General features: G+C 39.3%; 1 protein-coding gene across 2 annotated transcripts in view; it reads left to right on the top strand.

Moving 5' to 3' along the window:
- Window positions 1–871: 871 nt before the first annotated feature.
- Window positions 872–24,572, top strand: part of RBMS1 (RNA binding motif single stranded interacting protein 1) — a 142,488-nt gene continuing 118,787 nt past the window's right edge. For both annotated transcript variants that reach the window (XM_041472958.1, XM_041472957.1), the window contains exon 1: window positions 872–1,187. In XM_041472958.1, coding sequence (XP_041328892.1) covers window positions 1,113–1,187 — 75 coding nt within the window. In that variant the 5' untranslated portion in view covers window positions 872–1,112. The remainder of the gene's footprint in view (window positions 1,188–24,572) is intronic.

Raw genomic sequence — 24,572 nt, 5'->3', positions numbered from 1 at the left:
CACCCTGGGATGCCTGTACATCCTTCAGGTTTTTAATTCTTTCCGCTATTATCACATTTAGTTTGGCTGAGGTTAATAAAACCAGGAGTTTTGGTGGGCCTTATATACATGTTTTATTAATCAAACAGTGCCGCAATACAAAAATGATTGTGATTAGTGTGACAAAGAAATGGCATCTGCTTAATGCTCTGAGGATCAGCTTATCTTTTGGTTGAAAAGAGATGGATTTGTCAGAAGTAAACCGACTGGACTGAGTTTTTTACACACAACAGTAGAGCATAGTATGCAGCTGGTCCCTACTTCTAACGTTCAGGAAATCAGCTTTCTCAGAGAAAATATTCGAGTGAAAAAATATAGCTATTACTGTCTATAACAGGAATGTTTCCTGTTGGAGAACTCAGCACCACTGGCTGAAGTGCAAATTTAAGAATGTGCAATGGGCCAGACAGAGAATTTGGTCTGGCTTTGTGGTTACTGCTCTGTAAACTGATTTTAGCACTGCAGTCTCTTCTGCTCTGGCAGATAAATGCACCCTGTACCGTCAGGCAGAATTGAAGCCAAATTTGGTTTTCCAAAATTGTATCCAGTTTTCCCCTCCAGCTTGTGCCCTGCACCACTGCTCAGCTGCGGGATGCACAAAAGAGGGAAGGCGATAACAAAGCACAACCAGGCTAATTAGGTCAGAGCCGAGTCGGGCGCGATACGGCCACTGCAGCCCTCCTCCTCCTCTCCTCCAGAACTGGAAAGCCTCCGCTCCGCTCCCGCCGGGCACCGCAGCTTTCCCCGGCGCTGGAGCGGCCCTCGGGCCGACCGCCGCCGCTCGCCGCCCCCGCCCCGGGGGCTGCCCCGCCGCGGGGCCAATGCCGCTGCTGCTCGGCCCGGCCGGGCGGGGACTTGGCAGGAACTCCCGGGCAGAGAGCGAGAGTGCCTGCCCCCGCTCCGCTCCGCTGTGGCTTTTGGGTGGAGGAAGGTCCAAGCTCGGCCGAGGAGCAGCAGCAGCAGCCGCCGCCGCCGGAAAGGAAGAGGCAGGAGGGGAGAAAGACACGGAGAGGCGGCTGGAGCCCCCCAAAGTACCCCCCCATCCCTGCACTGCAGGCTACATTTCCAGCTTCATGGGCAAAGTGTGGAAACAGCAGATGTACCCCCAGTACACCACCTACTACTACCCCCAGTATCTGCAGGCGAAGGTAGGGTCCGGCACGCCGGGTGGCGCGGCGGGTCTGGGGCTGGCCCCGCTCCGGGCGGCCGGACAGGGCCGAGCCGGGCGGGAGCTCCGCGGCTGGGGCACGGCCCGGGGGAGGCGGTCAGGTTGCACCGGGGGACGGAGACAGGAAAGAGCCGGCAGCCCCTTCCTGCCGCCCGCCGCCGCCCCGGGAGCCCCCGCCGGGCTTCCACCGCTTCTCCTCGCTCCCGACCGTGCCGTCTCCGACCTGACTCCCCTCTCGCCTTTCCCCTCCCGCTGTCGGTCCCTCCTCTTCCCCAGGGCTCTCGGCGTGTCTCCTCCTTCCCAACCACGTCCTCGGCCACCCCGCTGCAGAGCGGAACGCTGCGGGCCGCGCTCCCGCTGCCTTCGCCCAGCGCAGCCCCTGGAACGCGGGCAGAGGAGCCGAAGTTCGGCCGGCCGGGGCTGCCATGGCCGTGCCTCGGCCGCGGCGGGGGTGCTGTGACATCCCCAGGGGTGGCAGGGCGTGCTTACTGCTGCGGTGGGGATGGCCGTAATTCCAATTAAATTGGGAATTAATTACGGGCATTGGGGAAGCTGTCGGATTCGGGTGGATACTCATTGTCTGTGGAGTCGGACCTTTGTGAGCTGCCACCTCACAGTTTTCAAACTGGATTAAAAAACGCATTAAGGGTCCAGGTCGTGATGATTAATGTTGTACACGGGTAGCTGCTGTTTGCGGGGATATTGACGTTAATAGTTCTTGCGGTGGAGGATCTCCACCTTTTTCCCTTTCTCCTTCAAGTCTTTAAGGGCAGCCAGCCCCACTGCTCTAGAAGCATCATGCTGCAAACTGGCAGATGCAGAGGTGGTTGCATCAGCTGTCTGGAACATTTAGCATAAGCCTTTCCAACCACCAGTGACACTCCTCACAAATCAAAACAGACCCATATGAGGCTTCCATGTGTGAACTTTTTTAGAGGTTATTACCGTGGTGTGGGTTTGCTTATGATTTTTTTTTAAAAATTTTTTTTTTTTGATATTGAACTGTCTTGCCTCTTTGGCAATGACAGGAAAGAATTCCCTTCCCTTTATCTGTACACTTGATAGGCTCTTCTTTTTATTGTGTTTGTGTTATGGTATTGTGAAATGTATTTTAGACTGCTTGGCTGAAAAATAAATTCCATTTGACAATCATGAGACATTTTACAAGGCAGCAATGAGGAGGCTTTGAAATGTGCTTTCATAGATACAGAAATTGATAGAAATGTGACAAAGGTCTTTAGATGATTTGAAATGACTAATCTGTTAAATGTGTAATTGACATCAGGCTAAAGATGGACAGACTGTAGCCATTTAAAGGTTTAGCTGCAGAGTAATCACTGCAGTAACTGTTTACATATATATTTAATATATATATGTGTATGCATATATTTAATGCATTATTTTAAAGAAATGTGGAATGCCTAAAGGACAGCCTTTTGCATCACTTAGCTGTAAGACAATATGTACATTCTCAAATGAAACAAATGTCTTTATTCAGGAACTTTTACCCTCATGGTTTTGTGTGGCAATTGTAAGTTACAAACCAAGTACATAACATAGAATATATATAAAGCAGTATCACTTGACTGTTTTGACCTGTAAATAATTGAAGAGGGAGATAAACTCTGATAGCTTATAGAAGTTATTAAAGAATGATCCAAGAAATCCATGATCCTATGAGAAAACAGGATGGACCATCTTTTGAAAATGTTTCCTGAACAGATAATTTAATATTGATTTGTGTTACAGTCAATGACATCTTCAAACTGCCTTGCAGTCTTTGCTATAAAATTATACAGCCTGAAATTACATTGCTCTGTTTCAGCAGAGAGAACACAGAGCCATTTGACCTACACACATGAAATGAAATATCTGAGATCCAGTGAAAGTTTCCTGTTTTCAGAGATCTTTATTTTATAAAATAAATAAAAGAAAAATTGATGTCTTCTTGGTATAGATACAGAGACCAGTGACTGTAGGTTTTGGTACTCAAGTATGTAGAATCCAGTAACATAAGCAATCTTCCCACTGTGGATCCCCTCTGGACGTAGAAATATTCATTTAATTCATAGTTTTTAGCTGTTCTGTTCTTTGGGCCCTAAAACAGCTCACTGTCCACTCTGTCAGTAATTCTGGAGAAATCTTTGGGTTCTGTTAAACGCAAATGATAATAGAAGTGAATTGCTTTTGCTGGGTGAACGATGGGTAATAGTAGGTGATTATACTGGAGGGAAATCTCCTGAACCAGAAGTTCTGCTTCTCATCTTATCCTTTTTTAAATAATGATGAAAAATCTGCTGACTAATAATCTGCAAATCAATAACTAGGAGGTGACAGGAATTTCTTGAAGATGAATTTTTCTGTGAAGCGCTCAAAAATACTCTTTAGGTAAATTGCATATATTCCTAATGGCTCTTTGGGTTAAAATGTTGATGTGGTCAACTGTTTTAATTGATATTAATATGTTACAGATTTAAAAAAAACAGGTTTTGTATTTGACTGTTATGATTTTCACAGTCTTATTCATGAAGTATTCAAGCTGGTTCAGTGATATATTCTGTGAGGAAATATAAACATTTGCTGTGATTCAGCACCTCCCTCCCTCTAGTCTTAGGGAGCTCAGCATCAAAAGAGATTAGTGAAACCATGGACTTAAATGAAAAGAGCAAAATTAACATTGGAAGAAGACTTTTAAAATGAAATATCATTATGACAATGAAAACAGTTTGAAATGGCTTTAAGTTGACGCTGGTAAAAGCTTCATTTTTAGGACAGTTTTTACTCTGGAATGATATGCTTGACATACCTGGTAAATTTTGTGTCTTCTAATGAGTGTATGTTTTAGGACTGTTCCTGTATTGCAGCATTGTATGGCTTGTCAGAGAGCATCAAAAAATACTTTCCAAGCTCAAGGGATGTTTCTAATGGTTTACGTGCTTTCTTTAGCCATATTTCTGTAACATTGCTTTTCAAATTTCAACTCAGTTGAATCTAATTTCCATACTTGAAGCTTTTCTTATAATTGAGAGCTTTTTTAGTTCAATGTTTTGGAAAATTATTTTCATTAAGATACATGTGTTCTACCAGTGCTTAAAGGCCTATCTGTCCAGGAATAAAACCTGGCTGTGCCAGGCAGAGTATTTTAATATTTAACAAGACAGAGTACACATAAACAAATACAAATGTGTAGAGACGTGCTTAGGCCACAATCTGTTTGCTTTGGTCAAGTAAGAAATAAAAGTGAGTCTATGTTTTGTTTTCCCATATCAGATGGAATTCAGGGTCACAATGCACACAACAGTTTACAACTAAATTGGATAACTACCTGTATTACTGGTATTCCTTGGGAGAGTAATGTGACAATATGAGTAATTCCACTAGCAGGCTTCTGTATCTTAAACGAAAGCTCTTTGTGTAAGAGAGGATTTGTGGAAGATGGCAACATTTTCTATAGATAGCATGGCTTATCTAAAGTGTAAGCATTTAGTAGTCGTAGATAATACCTGTGTGATACTTGAATTCTAGTCATTTTGTATGGTATTAGGTAACAAACCCTAGAACTAATGAAGTCTTGTGAATCTTGCTAAATTATCTTCAAGTGGGTTTTGAACTTTATCATTTGGTAGGTGCAAAACTGCTGATGTGGCAGCTCTGAGAAGAACCAATATTTCTAGAAGTTGTGTGGGTTTGTAGGCAGGACTGTAGATTGATATAAACTGTAGTGAGCAGGCCAATTCTGCCATGTCAAAACCTTGTTCTCAGGTTGATGAGAGCAAACTTTAAAATGGGAACACTTAATTTTTATCCAAGCCTGTTGATGGCAGAGTGAGAAGGAAATCAGTTAACAGTATTAAACCAAGTAGACATGAAATTGTCTTATTAGCAGACACTGGGTAAGCTGCAGTTTAGTATATGAAATTAATAGACCAATGTAGAACCTTCAGTTTCTAAAGCAGAAGAAGTAGGACCTGCTAATTGTTTGCTGCTAATGTGTACCTTGGCACTGCATTCAGACCAAGCACAGGTCTGAACCCTTTAAAAAGTTCCAGTAGCTTGTGAGCTGATTTTCATCAGTATCAATGATTACTAATTCTAATCAGTTTATTTAGGTTTATTCCATATGCACTAAGACTGCAAAATCTGTACATAGTAAAAGACAAGTTTACAGTAAAGCAGAGTATGCATGTTTATAAGGTTGGACAGAAGTAATTTGCACATATTGTGTTCTGGAAATTGTATTCTTTGTCCCTAGTTGTGATCTCTGTGGTTCTTGACTGAGCTTTGAAATTCACTGAAGTAAAAGCACAGGTTAGTTGCAGGCAAGCTTTTTGTCTCCACACAGTTACCTGATCCCATTATCCTCCTCAGCTTCTTTAATGTGTTCTCTCCCATTCCAGACAGGCTGGAGGTTTATTGTGCAACTATGTAGAGAATTCCTTCCAAAAATGTACTATACTGTGGAAGGGAAAGAATTGTAAAAATCTACCAATTTTAGGAAAATCTTGAGCATTTTGGTGGAAAGATAATCCCTCTGACTCTATAGAATTATTTCAGAGGATGGAAAATAGAGAGACATGAAGAGTATTATCTAGAAAAAGCATTTTCTCTTCTTTCAAACATCCCAGTCCAAAACTGAGAACGTCTGTTTACACCTATATATCAGACCAGTGACTTTTCATCACTAGTCACAATGACTGTTCTACGTAATTGTTCTAGCCAGCTTGTTTTGTGAGGGGAATCTCTCAGTCCCAGTTATAGCTCCTTTGAACTTCTAAAGTTTGGTTCAGGTAGTCTGTGATGAACTAGAAATATGCCCTTCATGAGGTATTTGTAGAAACTCTTGCTGGAATAATGCTTATGTATGCAAAAGCCTCTCTAGAAATGGGTTCATGAAATGAGCAAAGTGTTCATATCATGTGTTTTCGTGTACATCATTGTAACTCTCTAAACAACTCTGATAAAGAAACATGAACTGTATAAACACTTCACACCACCATCATCTGGAAGACTGGCTTCATTGAAGGCAACAGGAGTTTTACCTTCCATTTCAGATAAGCAACCTGTACTAGAACCTTGATTTATTGTTGGGTTATGCTGATCATGCTTAATTTGGAGGTGATTTGCAATGCCCTGATGGTCATAATCTTCACTTCAGAGGAGCAAAATTTAGGGAGTGCAACTTAAGAGACTGTGTAATCAGGGCTGGAATCAAGGAAAAGCAGCAATGGCATCCATAAGGTGTGTTAATTTTGTGTTTTTCTCCTAGGGACTCTATTAAAAAGAGTTTTTAAAAAGCCGCAACTTTCCTTCCTGAATCCAACCTCCTTATAGAGAGGGATGGTATATATATATGTGTGTGTGTATATGTATATATATATATATATGTATGTACAGACTGAATTTGCAAATGACAAAGTTAAAAATATTTTCTTCACTGAATCAATGGTGGAGATTGCAGGTTCTTATTAGCTTTGTAGTTTCCAGAAGTTTGAGACTAAACTCATGCCTAGAGTACCCCATGCTTGGGGCTTAATTTGATACTGTGTGATTTGCGTCATTTAACAAATGTCAGCAAAATCTTGGTCCCTCTTTGTGATTCTGTAGTAACTTTACTGCAGACATATGAGCAGATCCTGAGTCTGATGGTCTTATGGGACTGACTTCAACAGAAAAGTGATAAACCTATATGTGACTTGAAATAGTCTTGAGACATTTATTCAGTGCTGTTTTCCTTTTGTATTTTGATTGTTAACCCCCTCCAGGCACCAGGTTTGTGAATGTGAAGTTTATAACCGGTAGGTAGGCAACAGCTGTAAGAAGCCAGAATTACACAATGTCTGATTTGTGCTGGTGTATTTTCTAGCTTTACCCTCAACACAGGATCCCAAGGCAGTCATGAAAGGTGTGCAATAAGTTTGTGTGGGGAGAAGCTAATTTTCTTTGAATAAAACAGTTCTTTAAAGTATGTTTTTTTTCAAAACTCAGCTGGTGCTCTTCATAATGATAGTAGGTTTTTTTTTCCTCATTACTTTTAAACCAGGATTGAGCATGCTATATACTTCTAAGTACTTTGCTTCTAGTTAGAGCATAAGTCTCTAGGTCTCAGTCTCAAGGATGAAATTTCCTTAATAAATTTCTGAGCTTCCACTCAGTGTTGAAAGAACGACGAAAAGGTAGGCAAAATTATTCATGTTTTCCTACGAAGAATAATACAATGTAGTAAGCATTTTTCTGTAAAACAATACCTTTAAGAAATATATATTTTTTTTAGTATATACATCAAAAAAAGGCATGGACACAATTTTTCATCTACTTTGAAGTCAAAGTAGCAAGGCTTGAGCAATTAATGTTGATAGTAGATGCATCACTCAGGTAATTGAGGCTACTAACACCGTTAGTGCTCCTAATGAAAGAAATGTGATTGTGGTAGTAGTAAAGAAGTTTCAGCAAAGGTGTAGTAATAAATGGGAAAGTATATCTTGGTACAGTTACGTATTTCAGTTTCAGTCTTCCATAATCAAGAGCAATTAACAATGGCTTTAAAAATAAGTTGTTTTTCATTAAGTTATGCTTTTGGTTTGATAAATAGTCCCTTGAAGATGTATGCTCAGATATAGCTAAAATTATATACTTGTTTTTTGTTCAATTGTGTAGACTTTGTGGCCTGTGCAAAGTAGTATTCACAACTATTTCTGCTGGAAAAACTCCTGCTTTGCTAAAAAGTGAAAAATGTTGGAAAAGCATGTTGATAAAAATCTGTTCTATTTGAATTTAATTCACTTCAGTCAAAACAGACACAAAACAGATTCAGGTCATATCTACTGTGGTTAAACAGATGATAATTATTTTCTGACTTCATGCATCTTCCTAGTCTTTCCTAGCTGAAAATACCAAGATCTGCGTTGAAATGTTATTTTAGTAAGTTCTAAGCTGAATTATGTTATCTTAGAATTGAGGAAGTCAAGGAGCTTGGACATGGGTAGGTATAAGCAGATACAGGGCTCACTTGTTCCATGGTAGCTTTTGGAGCACTATGTTCTTGTTCATAGTCTGAGATTGTAAGAGCACATTTAGTCTCAGCTGCTCCAACTTGATGAAAACATTTCAAAATATATTTAAGCTAAGCTTTTGAAATCTCATGTAAGGCCTGTGAGAAATGCTTCAGAATCATTCCAGGTAGATACAGAGCTTACTGATACAAAAAGTAAGACAAAATGTTTGGTGTGATTCTTGTGCATTGAGAGGGAAGTATTGAGGTTTTCTAGAAAGGTAGAGTGAACAGGCTTCACTTCGTGGGTTTTACAACAGGTTAAGAAGTGAATTCCTGTGCTTGTCTCTTGGCAACACACACTGACACAATTTCCACAGCAGTTTATAGGCTGTGGTAGTATCTGTGACCTCTTCTATCCCTCAGGCCATAGCTACATAATCACTTTAATTTTACGTAACTATGCACAGCAGCCAAAAAGAGCAGTCTTGTCTTCCCCCATTGCTCCCAGCAACCCATTCTTCCCCCTGTGCTGGCCCTAGCATTTGTATGATTGGTCAGTGAGCTGAATCAAGAAACCAGTCTGGCTGAAAACTAAGCCCAAACTCCCGGCTGCAGCACCTTTTTACAGTTGGAGCAACTAATGAGATACTTAAGAAGTTTGAGATTTGCATGGCTATGGGTGAAGTTGTCTCCAAAAGAAGTCCACCCCCTTGGGTCTCACTTTTGTCTCATGCAGTGGGGCTGTGGAGCTCTTCTGGATAAAAGGCTTTCTGGGGCCTTGGCCAACAGGGCTGCTGATTACACGTAAATTTGCTGATTACACATAAATGCAGATAACTGTTAACATTTTTTTTCTGTGATTTTATCATCTTTTTTGTTTTTTTAAATTGTGTTAGATGTTGGTGCACTAAGTGTTAAAAAACCTTTTGAGTCTGTCTTTCATTCTTAGGACCAATGATTGTGGAGGTAAGTGTGAAATAGTTTGCTGAGGGGGCTTAAGTTAGGTATAGGCCTGGGAGGAAAGAAAGAATCAAATGTAAATGAAACTTCCAGAGGCCTTGTAGCATAGTGTTACATCTAACTTTCCATTTTCAGCACAGTGCAACATTGATATTTTATTTCATTCTGGGGAAAGAGGGGAGAAGGCTGGCACTTCAAATTAGCAGCAGCTGCAGAATTAAGACAAGGGTGTTAGTGACTCATTTGGAAAAGTACTAGCTAAAACATTCTGTCTCCTAGAAAAAACATTAAAGAAGGGTTTATGATACAAACTTTGAATTTTGTGAATAGTGTTAGTGACCCTCTGGTTTCCTCTTGATAGCTTTCCTGATTAGTGACCTTTTGCTTTTGACTATTGCTTATGAAAGTGAGAATACACGGGGACGTCTCGGAGGGGGAAACATGGCTCCTATCAGGGCCAAAGACTCCAGAGTGCCTCTTACTTCCTTTGACCCAGTCAGTTGTCTAAAAGCTTGGATTATTATTGTCCCAGGTAGCTGGAAAAAGGGCTAGATGTAGTAGTTTCTGTGATGTGTTTGAATAAATGACAGAGTAGTCAAACTCCAGTTTCCCCAGAGACAGGAAACTTGGAACATAGGAGCAGTTTCTTTGTTCTCAGTCCCAAATTTCTTTCTCCAATTCACTATTTTCACTGCTCAGGCCTTTTACTGGACTGTATTCACAGTGTTTCTATTTAGGTTGTTCTCTACTCTTTCCACATCTGTATTTGGGTGAGGTTTTTTTCCTTTCTCTGATGAATATGGGTATTTCCCTGTTTTATGCCCAGGTCCGACAAATGGCTGTATTTAGAAGAGCAGGCTATTTTAAGAAGAGAAGGCTAAGGGGAGATCTAATTGCTGTCTAAATGTATCAAATAAGAATGCATTGAAAAAGTGGAGACACACTTCTTGGAGATGCATGGGGATAGGATCACAGGATACCAGGAGCTCTCTAAATCAGCCTTCTGCTAAAATCAGGTTTATCTAGAAGATCAGACCAGGTTGCTTAGAGCATTATTTGGTCTGTTCTAGAAAGTCTCCAAGGATGGAGATGCACAGCCTCTTAGCACAACCTGTTTCAATGCTAGTTATTCTTGTAGTGATTTTTTTTTCCTTATTTGCAGTCTGAACCTCTCTTTTTTCAACTTAGGCTCATTGACTTATCCTCACACCATGGACCACTGTAAGAATCTGGCCCCTTCTCCTTGATAACCTCCTCATAAATTTCCATTCTCTGAAAGGGAAGCTGCTATTAACTCTCACCAAAGCCTCCATTTCTCCAGCCTGAACAAGCCCATCTCCTTCAGTTTTTCACAAAATAGGTGATCCAGCCCCCAGCTGTCTTGACAGTCCTGCACTGAACTCGCTCTGGCTTATCAGTGCTGTTTACTGTGGGCTCAGAACTGCACTTGGGATTCTGAATGGAGCCTTTCAAATGGGGGTAGTCACCTCCCTTTCTGAATGCAGCCCAGCAGGAACAGCAGAGCATGCTGCTGGCTTATGCTTGGCTGGCTGTGTGCCACAGCCCCCAGGTCTGTTCCAGCAGAGCTGCTCCTCAGCCAGTCACTTCTCGGCTGACATAATTTCAAGGGACTCTTCCTTTACACATGCAGAACTTTGCACTTCTCTGAGGTAAAAATATTAAACACAACAGTCCCAGTATAGCAACTGGTAGTGCTCCACTTGGTCCAGGCATGACATTCACTACCCTCTCCTTGTCTACAGAGCTGGTAGTTTTATCACAGAGGGGAATAGACAATAGGGTGCAACACAGTGGACACAAGTTAGGACATAAGGAAATTGTAATTAGATATGATTTTTTTTTTCACTGTAAGTGTGACCTGAAGGTACTGATAGAGGTTCTGGAATCTCTTGGAGATAGTAGAAAACTCAACTGGACAAGGTGCTGAGCAACCAGCTCTTAGAGGGAAGTTGGACTGTATGACCTCCAGCTGTCCTTCCCAAACTAGTGTGTGATTCTGTAAGGCTGGCCCTGGTAGCCATCCATCAGCATAAGAGGCTCTAAATAAACTGTTACTGTTCCTTTCATGCTCCATCCTTGTAAGCTGTGCTATGGAATTTGGAAAGGAAAGGTGTAGAAGGAAATCCCTTTTTCTGTTTAACAGAACATGCATTATACAAATATGCAAATGACATTTCAATAATCATAAATCGTGCAAATTCCCTTATCCCATTTTAGCAAATATCTTGTTTAAGCTGCTTAAAATTTGGGGGTTTAGGTTTGTCTATTTATTTTTCTCCTGGCAGAAGATTATAGTGCTACAAAATTATGCTGTAAATTGTGACAGACTTGTATACATTCTTATACCAAACCACTTTTTTAGGTTGACATTTCTTGTTCCTGCATCAAATCTGAATGTGTTGATAAGTTTTTGTCTGGAGCATGGATTAAAAGTTAAATAAAACAATAATTAACCCCCAAATCTTGTCTCTTTCCAAGCAGACATTATACAGAGGTACAGCAGAATACTGAGGAAGGCAGTATTCTTTTTAGTAGGAAAAATTGGAAGAATTGACATGTCCCTATTGCTTTTCACTAACAGTTCTGCTGTATTTCACATGACTTTTCTTCCAAATTACAGTAAGTTCATCAGCTGCCGGAGCTATGGATATGTGAAAGGCTTCCAAAGCCACCCACCCAACTTCTTTAGCTTGCTCTGCTTTTATTAGCACTTCTCTCCAGTGTCTTTTATATGCTCTTCCCCCAGATTTTCTAGGGATTTTCAATGGCAGGTATAATAATAGGAACTCACATGTTCCCAAATCCTGGAGTTAATCTTAAAGATGCTGCTTTTACTAGATCTTAAAAAAATAAAATCACAGCTATGGTTGTCAACCAGATTGGTGATGAGAAAAACATGTAAAACTCACCAAATGTCAGTTCATTTTTACTCTGCTAACTACACTGCTCATAGTTGTCCATTAATTCTGAAAATAAGGTTTCTTGTTAGGTGCCAGAATATAAATTTAGGGACCCAACACTGGATTAAGTTGGCCCTAAGATGACTTTCATTGCCAGAAAGTCAAAGATAGCAGCATTATCACTGCAAGTCACTATAACAGAAAAGAAGTTGCCAGTTGAATACTTCTTTATTTTTTTCTTTGTCCTAGAGTGTTTGCCTTGATGGTGAGTGGGCTATTCAAATATAAAAAAAAATTGCAGATTTTTCAAAAAATATAGAACTGGGAAAAAAATGAAGATACATTTGTGTATTGAGGTTGTCTTTGGTCTTAGGAATTTTAGATGCTATTCTTGGAATTTTATTTAATTGAGGGCCTGGGATCAGGGAGAAGTGTTACCAAGCATGTGATACTTACATGCTGAGTAGCTATGCTACTTTCTGGGAGAAATAGCAAAATACTACAGTAAAAATGAAAGAGAATGACAAAAGTTTACTTTGCCGTGTTGCCTCCAGAAGAGGCATATTTTATATTTGTTGCCCCTTTCCTTCTTTTAAAATTGAAAGTGGAATTCTGTGTCAGATGAATAATTGAATAATGATTAAATGAATAATAGATACCTTTTTTTATTCATATGAAGTATAATGGGTCATTTTCCATGCTTACTTACACTCTAGTCAGCTCTGTCAAGGTTAGTTTAAATGGCTCTCTTTTACTGATATTTATATGAAGTTTAGAAACGTGTATACGCCGAACACCAGAACTCGTGGCATTTCTGTGGCACACCTTTTAAAAGTAGGAGTTTATCTGATTGCTGTCTTCCAAAATGTGTTCTGTCCTCCTATTGATGGAAACTGTGCTGCTGTTGTCATCCAGGGAGGATGCTGCACATCCCAGTGCTCTGGTGGTGGTTGTATACACGCATTTTTAAAATGTGTTGGATATGTAGACTAACTTAGATTTACCTACCAGTTGCTAAAAAATATTTATAGTTGGTTCAATTTCCTTGATTGACTAGTTACTGTTTTTCTTTGATCTTTGAAAGTGTGGTGCCTCCTCTGCAGGACAGCCAGTGCTTCAAGTAATTTAGATATCGGGCAACTAGTGAAGTATGGATGTGCATGCATTATTTATAAAATACTCTGGGTTGCTGTCTGTGTAAGGAAGGCATTCATGTGTAAAATGGGCACTAGTCTGTGATTTTTTCATAAATTAGGACCTTAGTCCTTCTCTTGACACTGATACTGAGCTCCCTGTGTTCTTTAATTTAAATGTCCCTAAAATCTAGTCCTTGCAGAAAAATCATGCATCAGAATCTTCCTTTTATGTCAAGAAATAATAAACATAATCTTAAATTGAATATTTATTTTATTGCAGCCCCTCATTTTTCAGTTTAAATTATCTGGAAAATCTCCAGATCGTACCAGAGAGCCTGTAGCTTTAAAGCAGAGTTCAGGAACCTCTGTATTTCTTGGAGACAGAGGAACGAAGGCTCACAAATACCAAGGGTTTTGCACAAATTTGAGCAATTCTGGCTTGCCTAATTATTGGAGGATGTTGGGAGACTGAGCTGGGATTTCTGGGGGCAGAAGGCTGAGAGCTGTGTCTGGGAGTGACAAATGTTTCACAGTTTTAGTGAGAATCTTTTGAAAATTTATACTTACAGGAATAACATCTGGAAAAGAGGAAAGGAAATCATGTCTTGCAATGTCACTGAGCTAACAGCAGAGAAGTAGTCTGGGTTCTGTAGTTTTATTTAGTGTTGGCCTCATGGAAGTGACCTTTAGAGCTACTCACTGTTAGTCCTTGCTGCCACATTGAGGCCCAGAGCACCTGGTCTTGAGAGTGGTGGTTCCATGGGACGGTTCCAGTTTGATTTCTCTGCCCCCAGCACTGAGCTTGTCTCTGGAAGTGGCTTAAATAGGCACTGAAAAGCTGGCTCTAGACCAGTCTCTTGAGCCTTGTGTTGTTGTTTGAGATGGGAAAAGAGGAAAAGGTAACTGAAAAGTATGAAGCCAAATGGAGGGAAAATGTAAGGAAAACTAATTTTGAAAGAGGACAATTGCTGCAGGGAACAGATAAGGGAAAATAATAAGTGAAAAGAGCAGAGAAAGGGCAGAAGCCAAATTCAGTGGAGAGGCTGTGGCATGTTTGCCAGAGCATGGCACAAGAAGACACCCCCAGCTGCCAGGCCATCCATGGGGAGTTGCATCTCCAACAAAAGGAGATTGAAGGCAGTATTCTGCAAGACCTCTGTTTGGGGACTGCTGAAGTTCAACAAGAATAAAAGGTTACTTTTACAAAAACAAAGGATGATTTTGGGGAAGAGACAGACAAGACCTCTGGGTAAGGCCTTGTTTTATACAGATTGTGAGAGGACAAAAGGTGCTCCTGGGGCAAATGTGACTGTTATCTTTGCCCCTTATCTGCTGCAGTGCTGTTGTTATACTGGATATAAAGTTACAGAGGTAAACTTCTCAGAACTGAAAGGTCTGGTGTTTCTTTTTGCTTCTTGTAGTTTATACATTTGTTTTCTTATTTATTACACTGAAACTAGAGTAAATGCAAAGACTTCCTGAACACTCTCTTAAGCGACGTGGTGGTGTTGTAATTCTTTTTGATATTTTATATGTTCATAAATTCTCTTATCCTGATAGCCATGGCATGAATCTGAATCCCAGAAAATATACAGTATAGCAAAGACTAAATGGAGTTAGTATCCACTTAGCAGATAGAATATCACTGCTCCTAGCAGAAGTGACTAAACAGAAAAGAAATCCAGAAGGCTCTCATCTCAATATAAAAGATCAGAAGAGTATGCATGGGGAATAGAGCTCAGTTGAAATTATGCAATTTATCAGTCAGAGTGAAACTTAGAACTTACAGTAACATATTATTTTGTCTTTAGACTTCATGAATAGAGAGACATGCTTTCTTACATTAAAGTTTCATTGCTCATTTGTACTGTTTGTACTATGCCAGAACCCTTATGTGTCCAAACACCCTGCTCTGGTCATGTGTCAGTCAGCTCAAGGCTAAAGTCCATCACTACAGCTGAGGAGTTCCCCTGTTTGGATTAGAAATAAGATTCTAGCCTGCTTTGGTGAGCAGAGAGGTGGGCTTTGTGTTTAAATTAAGATCACTTGGAGGAAAAAGTGGGACCCAGAGCAGGTTAGAAGTGCTCAAGTCATCACTGCAGAATAACATTTGTAGTTTCTATAGCTGAAATAGAATGATCTGTGTATTTCTGGTCATTTTATGTGAAGTGGCCAGAATGAATGTGTGTTATGGTGGAGATCATGATACTCCAAAGGAGTGGCACACAGAGTTTTTGTTTTATGTCACAGTCTACCCTTGTGGAGCAACACAGCTCACAAAAGGGCTTTGGTTTTATGGAGGAGTTGCAAATAATGCAGAGTGATTTTGCACTTTGAGTATGCTGTCCTGAAGCTATAACTACATCCAAACAAGAAAAAATCCTTTTTATTTTGTTCAGGTTTATTGTCTCTTTTCTGTAGCTTTTGCTTTTCTTTCTTTTGGATGTTGGTTTTGGTTTTGGGTTTTTTTTTTTTTTTTTTTTTTCACAGGTTATACTGGGGATGTTAACATTCAAAAATGATAAAATCTTAGAGTTTTGCAGCATACAGTTTCATCCTGCATCTCTCTTGTGTGCAGTCATCCCCTGAGAAAATAACATTTGGCATCTGCTTCCTTCTGCCTCTGACAGCAGGGATCCCTGAGTGGTGACTGCTGCCTTAGTGCAGCGGGCACTGGTGGAAAGCCAGGTATAAAGATTTGTTATGCATTCTGCAAAATTTATCCCCAAATAGTTTCAAGGGGACAGAGCTTTCTTCTTGAAAAAAAGAGTGCCATTGTCCAAAATACCTTAATCTACTTTCAAAGCCAGCTAAACAAGAAAAGGAATTCTTCTTCTGCAAGGTGATTGCCTTGTCACAGCATTACTTGTAGATGTTAAATTTAAATCTGTTAATGGATGCATGAGGTTTCTGTTCCTGCTTCTTTCCAGGATGAAGCCATAAAGGTTTGATGATACTGAAGTAAACACACTGGAGTGTTAGAGAGTAAAAGCTGTCAATGATGCAGAATATTGATGCTAACAAGATTTAGAGCTTGTCTGCACTTAAAAACATAATGGAATTTATAAGGAAATGCTTTTCTGGAATTATTGAGCATATTAAGTTCCCATATAGATATACGTGTATCTAACATCCCTATCCAGGGTTATTTCAGACTAGTTCTGGTAATTTTCCAAATGTAGACAAGACTTAATTAAGCTAAACTTGTGTCACCTAAAACTCTATTAACTATATTGTCTTCTAATTAATGATTTTAATAGTTTTAATTATATTACTAAATCCAGTAATAGCAGAAGTAAATAAATGCACAATGAATATCTATTCACTTCACTAAGTGAGCATTTTGCCTGCCTGCAGTATTTGGGACTGGGCTGCAGAGCATTTGGCAGAACACAGATGAGATTTCTCTGTGTTCTTTTTAATGTCTCTTTTCTTGAGAATTATAAGTACTGAAATGACACAGGTATCTTGGATTTAATTTTAAATTGAAAGGTTTCTAGGTTGTGCAGTAGTGCAAAACACAAGTAATTACATGAATGTATCATAATTATGTTAACACATTTAATTAAATACCAGGAATTTTAGAAGTAAAAAGTTATGTTGTGCAGAGGAATGAATGTGAAGTTGCTTAGCTTTATAAAAGCCACATTTACTATGATGCGTACGTAGATGTATATTTAATTTAATTACAGTAAGTGTTGGCTTGAGAGACCAACTCTGCTCAGTTGTAGCCCTCCAATTAAAATTGGAGGGGAATGGAGTTAAATAAGTAATGCCGAGTAGAATTGGACATTAAATGCAGAAAAAACTCAGTTGCAGTGTGCAGCATGTTCTACTTTTGTGACTCTTACAGACTTCAAAGAGAATTGTACATTTGCATCCCAGGGCAGAAATTGGCCGTGTGCTTGGAAGCATGAAATCTCTCAAGGTAATACTTCATAACTATGGAATGTATCCCATGACTGATATGCAGCTAAGAACTGAGAATCAAGTTACACATTAGGAATACTTGAAATTAAATATTTTTCTAGTTAAAGAGAGCATTATGCTGGGTAAACAATCTATGTTTTCTTTTTCCAGAGATGCATCAGAGCATAAATACATGAAGCATTTAAATATGTATGTTTGTATTTCTTGGTCTTTATTGGATTGTATTAATAATTCTTTAAGAAAAAAAAATATTTATTCCTTGAGTTAATTTATTAGAGTTTTATGTTTGACTCTTGAAGTATCTACTTTAATTTCTTTTTACATTCTTCTTTTCTTTTTTCATTCCAATTAAGTTTGGAATTTCTGATTTTAGGCAATTAATTTCCAAACATACCAACTTGTTTCAGCAAGGAAGGAGCAAATATCCCTAAAATCTTATTAGCATCTGCACAGAAGTATTCACTAAGGCACTGTCAGTGGTCTTTTGTGAAAAAAAAAAAAGTTACCAAGAGCAAAAAATAAATTGGTGAACTTTGTTGCATCTAAGATGTGCAATAATTTACTGGCTTTTCATTCTCACAGTGACCCAGACCCTTGCAGGTACAAGGGAGCTGTTTCATCCTCTAGCGGATGCTCTTTCTGTAGTGTCAACTCTCCTCACTCTTCCTGAATCCATTCCCAGTACAAGCTGAAGCCCCATACTGGGCAGGTTTAATGAGGGGTGAGGGACCCCTTCTATCTTGTTTTCTTCCCACAATACTCCTGCCTTCCTAGAGTGTTGTTGTGCCAGGGAAGGTGATGATCATGATTTTGGCTAAACAGCTCTCATAGTTGGAGAGACCCTTCTCTGTTGCCTTTGAGCAAAGAAAATTGCTGAGGATCCAGCCAAACCTTCAGAAAGCAGTAGAAGAGGATGTTTATTTGAAATGAAATGCAGAGTAAAGGAAAAGCAGATTTTCTTATATTTGTTCTTTTGTTTGATGTTCTGTTCCTGTGAGCCCAGGTGGGTTGTCTCTGGAAGGTGTGGCACGTTGTCTCTGGAAGGTGTACCTCTCTGGAAGGTACTTGGCACTTGATGCAGTTCATTGTTCCTTCCTCGTTGTCCCCTTGGAGCAGGCTGGCAGCCCTGCACACAGGCTGGGCATCCGCTGCACAGTGTGAGGGCTCAGGGGCCTTTCATGCCTCAGGGAAACCCAGGGCACAAAGTGCCCTTAGGAATAAGCAAAAGGGATAGTCAAAGTGTTTTGTGTGATAATCGTTGGGTTTAAGGTAGCCTATTACTTTTTAAAAAACTTTGTTGCATTCTGTGAGTTCAATATCCTGTGACTAATGGGTGCTATTAGGGAAATCTCCCATGTTCAGAGATAATGTCACGCTCATCACACACCTGATAAAGAGCAATGCAACACATTAATCTCATTGTCAGAAGACCTATATATACATCTCAGCTGCAACAGAGATGGTATTTTTTGCTAATACTTTATTTCTGTCAGTTTTAACAACCTCTGCATCACAATTCATGAAATGCTTAATTGTGAAAACAGCATTTGGAAGTTATTAATGTAGTTAAGACTATTCACATGATTAAAAATCTGAAGTTCTATCTGACCTTTGCAGATCAAGTCTGAAGTATTTTGCCTGTCTTTACCAGAGCTCTGAATTGCTTAGATTCCGACAAGCACATAGATTAAAATCGTGATGTGCTGTACTTTCTGTAAGTTTTTAGAAATATATCGTTGGGGCTGGATAAATACTATACTAATTTTTCTGTTACTTTGCAAAATAAAAGCCATTTACAAAAAATAAAATGCAGCAGCACTTATATAATAGAAACTTGGAACACTGTAAATTGTGTTCTTTCAGCAATAAATGAACTTTCTTTTTAAATTAAACTGAAGTTTAGGAATGCAGTGTTCTTTGTCTCATAATTGTCTGCCTACACACACTCAGTCTGCACTTCGAACAACTCGCCACTGAAGAAGCACATGTCCTGTATTTTAGGTCTCAGATATATATTTTTGTAGTTGAAGATGTCTTTACATTAACAAAAATAACTTCATAATGATTATACATTAGAGCTAATGGTGCCAGTTTTACATTATTATGTGCATACATACTTGTTAGAACATGAATGACATTTTCAGAGTAACCATACCTTTTGTGGAACTTTTAAGTATTTTTGACTCCATTAAAGTCTTCAACACCATGTTTGTTGAATATGCACTTTTGTCCTTACTAATCTAGTATTTCCATTTGTCAGACAGTGATGAATATATTCTCCAGACAAACTAACAAAAGACAATAGATCAGTTCTCCATCCAGGAAAACAACATGATGTAAACAGAATATTAGACAAGGGCTTTAGAGGACAACCTATCCATCTGTAAAAGAAAAAGGTCAGCCTGGTATGATGCCTCTAACTGTGCTTCAGAAGAGGTAAATACAAAACTATAAAGAAAAGTAACTGTCATTAAAAGCTAAGCCTAAAAAGCACAAGCTTCATTATCGTGCTGATCTGGATGAACCTTAAACAATGTTTACAGTAAGGTTTGGAGAGTTGCCTAGCACTGGTGTATACACAATTAAACAACATAGCTGAACTTTTCTTTCATGTCAGCATACTGCTAAAAAGACCTCCATTGCACTCATATGATAGTCATTCTTGGAACTTACAACATAAACAGGAGGAGAGAACATTGACGTGTAATTCAATCCCATGGTGGTTGAGTGCATCAAGGGGCATGACTGCATTTTCACCTGTACAGCTTAAGGAGTAAATTATATATACAAAATAATGGTGAGGGTGTAGCAAAACCTGAACTCAGTTCAGGCACGTGAACATGTACCTGAATTTGGGAGTTGCAAGTATGGACTAATAGTTATTTAACATATTGCAAAATTAATTCTGATTGGTTTGGGTACTCTTATTTCTGTGACTAATAAGCATCCATATACTTGTCCTTGCTTTGGTATAGTAACCCATGAAATGCAAACACAAATTACTGAAGGAATAAAGGAGAGCCACAGCAACAAGGCAGTTGCTAGACTTTGAAAGTGGATAATCTGAATTGTAACTGCAGTTCAGCATGTCATTAGTCCCAGAAATACTTGTGTTTCACATTATATATAACACTAGGAATTTCCAGAATCACCAGTATTATTTTATATTTTTTCTAGTTATCTTTAATTTTTTATTTAATGATATATTATTTTGGATAGTTTTGCAACCGTATACATCATAATAGTTCTTGTATTGCGTGCAACTAATGTTATTTTTTCAGTTTTTCATTAACTGGCCACCCTCAGTTCCTATTAAGTTGTTTATTTTTATGTACCTGAAAGAACATTTTTAATGAAAAATTTCATATTAATGGATGTATGTAAAAATGGAAGGTAAAGTAGGATATTAATTTAAATGTACAGTAAGTAATGTAAATTGTTGACTTAATTGTACAACAATTAATGAGATTGGGTGCACTTAATGACATTGGACATTAATTGAATGGTATATAAAAAATATTCTTCCACATCCAGAAGAGAACAATTCAAAGCTTACAAAGAAGTTTTAAACATAAATCACAGAATCACAGAATGGGTCAGTTTGGAAGGGACCAGAGTAGGTCATTTGGTCCAACCTCCCTGTTTAAGTGAGGCCATCCCAGAGCACATGGCACAGGATTGTATCCAGACAGTTCTGCAATATCTCCAGTGAGGGACACTCCGCAATCTCTCTGGGCAACCTGTTCCAGTGCTCAGTCACTGCACAGTAAAGTTCTTCCTCATGTTCAGGTGGAACTTCCTGTGCATCAGTTTCTGCCCTTTGCCTTTTGTCCTGTTGATTGGTACCACTGAGCAGGGCCTGGGCCAACCTTTTGTCACCCTCTCTTCAGACATGGACAGACATTGATGAAGTCCCCTCTCAGCTGTCTCTTTTGGAAGGTCCCCCAGCTGTTCCTCATAAGAGAGATGCTCCAGTCCTTTAATTATCTTCATAGTCCTCTGCTGGACCTGCTCCAGGAGCTCCATGTCTCTCTTCTCCTGATAAGCCCAGAAGAGGACACAGCACTCCAGATGTGCCTCACCTCAGGATCAGCTCCTCTGTCCTGCTGGCAATGCTCTTCCCAAAGCACGCCAGGATTCTGTTGGCCTTCTTGGCCACAAGGGCACTGCTGCCTCAGGGACACCTTCCTGTCCACCAGGATCCCCAGGTCCTTCTCCACAGAGTCCTTCCCAGCAGGCTGGCTCCCAGCCTGTGCTGGGGTTATTTCTCTCCAGGTGCAGGAGCCTGCATTTGTTTCAAATAGATAATATTTTCTTTCAAAAATCCTTTTTCTTAATCAACACCTCTTGACCTTTGCATTCTGTTGGAATAGTACTAATCCTGTGCAATTTCAGATAATCGCAACACTCACTCATCAGAGATGAAAACAGGTTTTTGTGTTATTTGCAGACTTGAAATTAAGGTGTTTAACCTATACATTCTTTTCACTTTCACTGAACTGTTTTTACTGCTCATTGACCAAAAATTACTCACACTGCTGTCTGAAATTGCAGTTTATTACAGTTGTGATAGAATAATTATATTCTACTCTATACTAAAGCTGATAATAAGAGGAAAAATAATAATTTTGTGTTGTCAAGACCCTCAATCCCTCAGTGGTGAATAACTTTCAGTTTTCAAAAAAAGGCTTCTCATTTATCTGGACAAATACTCAGCTGGAGGACACTGACATGCCAGTATTATTGCTTTAAAAAATCAGAATTTAGGAGTAGTGCGTGGACTCTTGTGGGAGAAGTAGATAAAAAATTTCATTAGCAATCCCGTGGCATGTTTGCTAACAGCGTTAGAAAGTGCTCCTCAAGCAGCCCAATCAAGAAGTGAATGTATGGGGACTTTATTACCTTTGAAGTATATTTTCTCAAATTACTGTCCTTTGAATTAGGCCTTTCTGTCAGATGTAATCATGTTATATTGCCAGCTGTTGCCGGTACCTTTCCCTCATATTTTTAATACAAAAAAGTTCCTTTAGTATCTAATGAGTTCTTTCTTTTTGAATTAGATGGCTTTTTTTTTTTTTTTTTATATTCTGTGAAGCCAAAGAAAGGTCCTGGCTTGCAAAGTCAAGTGAATATCTTGGTGGTCTAGGTGTAAAAATTGATGAATAGCCACGGGGTAGACCAAGAGAGGAGTTCACCATTTGCTGGTACACAGCTTTGTGCCTGCAGGTGTGAAGAAGCTCCCTCTGGGGACACCCTGGGTTTAGACAGTGGCTGGTACTTAGGTGTGCAAGAATCATAGCAAAAGGAAATGCCAGACATAAAGCACATGGCTGCTGCACATCAGTAAAGTCAAAGCTGTGTCCACTGGTGGAGACTTTTCCCTGTGGGCTTTGGTGAAATTTTTGTTGCTATCAGTACCATCACCCATATTAGCTTGAATGGGCTTATGCCCAGCTAATGGAGAGGGAAAAACTCCAAAAGCTGTTAGAGTTCACTTTCAGTTGCAACTATCACATCTCCTTTTAGACTGTAAGAATATCATGCTACACAGCATGTCTTGTGGCTGTAAAGAATTCTGCCTTAATAAAATTTTAATGTTTGCTAATATAAATCTACCTTCTTGTCACTGGCAGCACAGTATTTTCTTCTAATAATGGCATGCATTTGCAGCTACTCCCTCTGTGTACTGGTGTCAACAGTCCTGGTGCAGATCAGGGGATGTCACTGCTTCCATGATAAATTTGTATTTACTACAGCCAGAGCGTATTTAATTTGTCATGTTAATTCATAAACTGGGACTTTGCTCAAAAATAGTTTATAGAAAATAATTTATACAAAATATTCTTCACTGATTTTTTTTTTTCTTTTTAAGAGGAAGCTACCATCTTATTTGAATGTTACTTGTTTTTCAACAGTGACTTAGCTTTTTAAAGTAAGTGAGAGCATGTGGTATTTCAAAATGTGGGCCAAAAGTCTTTTTACTTCAATAATATGACTGGATTAATTTTCTAAGGCATTCTCTCAAACATTAGTAAAATAAGTATTAAAATAAATATTAAAAGGTAAAATAGAAATAAAATACATCTTCTGGTAAATATTTTCTGGATCTAACTCATGTTGCTTTAAGATGCTACAGAATGATGAGGTCCTATTTACTTACCAAAATAGGCCTGAAATGATACATGAGAAATGCCCAAGTATTGCACTGTTCCCTGTCCAGTTTCACAACTGTTGTGATTATCTCATTAGATCTGATACATCCACTTGCTGTACATTCATGTCAAGATCACGTCAGCTACACAAATCATTATTTCAGTGGAATTAATAGTCCTGTGTTGCACTCTGGAAATTCAGTGATATATGTTCACTTTTATTTTGTTTCCGGGGAAAACTTGTACACCTTTCTGCCCAACACACCCAGATATGCAGGTTTAATTTTGTGCAAGTATTCTTTATTTGCTCCGTCCCTAACTACTGATGTGATTGGTAATAGATAAATGAGGAATCCAGATACAAATCATACAATAGGCTTCCCTTCTAGTGATCCCCGTAAAATTGTGATGCTTAACCTATAAATTGTTTGAATAGTTTGGGGTTTTCTTTTAAGATAAATTCTAAGTACAAATTGCTGGAATGTTGCTGTTGTGAATTGTTACTGAAATGTACTGAATTTAGATCTCTTCATCAATTCTTTCTGAAAATTGTTGTTGTTGATATTTTCATGACACAAGAAGCATGACAAAAAAGGCATGAGCCGGTTCAATTTGTAGACATAAAAAAATTACAAACCACTGTAATCCATCAAGCTAATTACGGTATTAAAAATTGACGTCTCCAGACTTCATACTTCCTTTTTTAACTTCTGCACAATGACAAAAATGGATGTGGTGTACATGTGAAGCAACATGAATTTGCAGTCAGAAAAGGGAACTATTAACTATTAACAATGGAGTTAATAAACCTCCATGGATGCCGTCCTGAAGGACTTTGTGTCCTATTGTAGAGCACTGGAATTACTCATAGTAGTAGGGATTTGTTCTGGGACTTTACAGGGTTGCCACCCAACCATTTTGTGGCTCCCAAGATATGCAGTGCTTTTATAAAACACAGAAGAGCTGAAGAGTATAGGGAAAGTACTTCTTTATATGTAGCCAGGACATGCAGGTCTTACGGTGCCATCACAATTTAAACAGAACTCTCCAGTGCTTTCACTAGCAAGTTGTACTTGAGAATTGATGGCAAGAATATGACCCCGGTGTGGTGTGTGCTTGCAGGCTGAGCGGTGGTGGGAGGCCAGCTGTGGAATGTGGGAAAGTGGCTGAACTGCTGAAGTCATGCAGGGAATGTTAAATGTGTCTCCAGCTGGCAGGGAGCTGTGGCTGAAACACAAGCTCCAGGTTCTGGGCATTGCCGAGTGTTCCCGGCAC

Source organism: Pyrgilauda ruficollis, unplaced genomic scaffold (genome assembly GCF_017590135.1).
Source record: "Pyrgilauda ruficollis isolate IOZ18807 unplaced genomic scaffold, ASM1759013v1 scaffold3, whole genome shotgun sequence".
Lineage (NCBI taxonomy): Eukaryota > Metazoa > Chordata > Aves > Passeriformes > Passeridae > Pyrgilauda > Pyrgilauda ruficollis.
The sequence above is the reverse complement of the archived record's forward strand: the minus strand, read 5'-3'. Positions and strand labels throughout refer to the sequence as shown.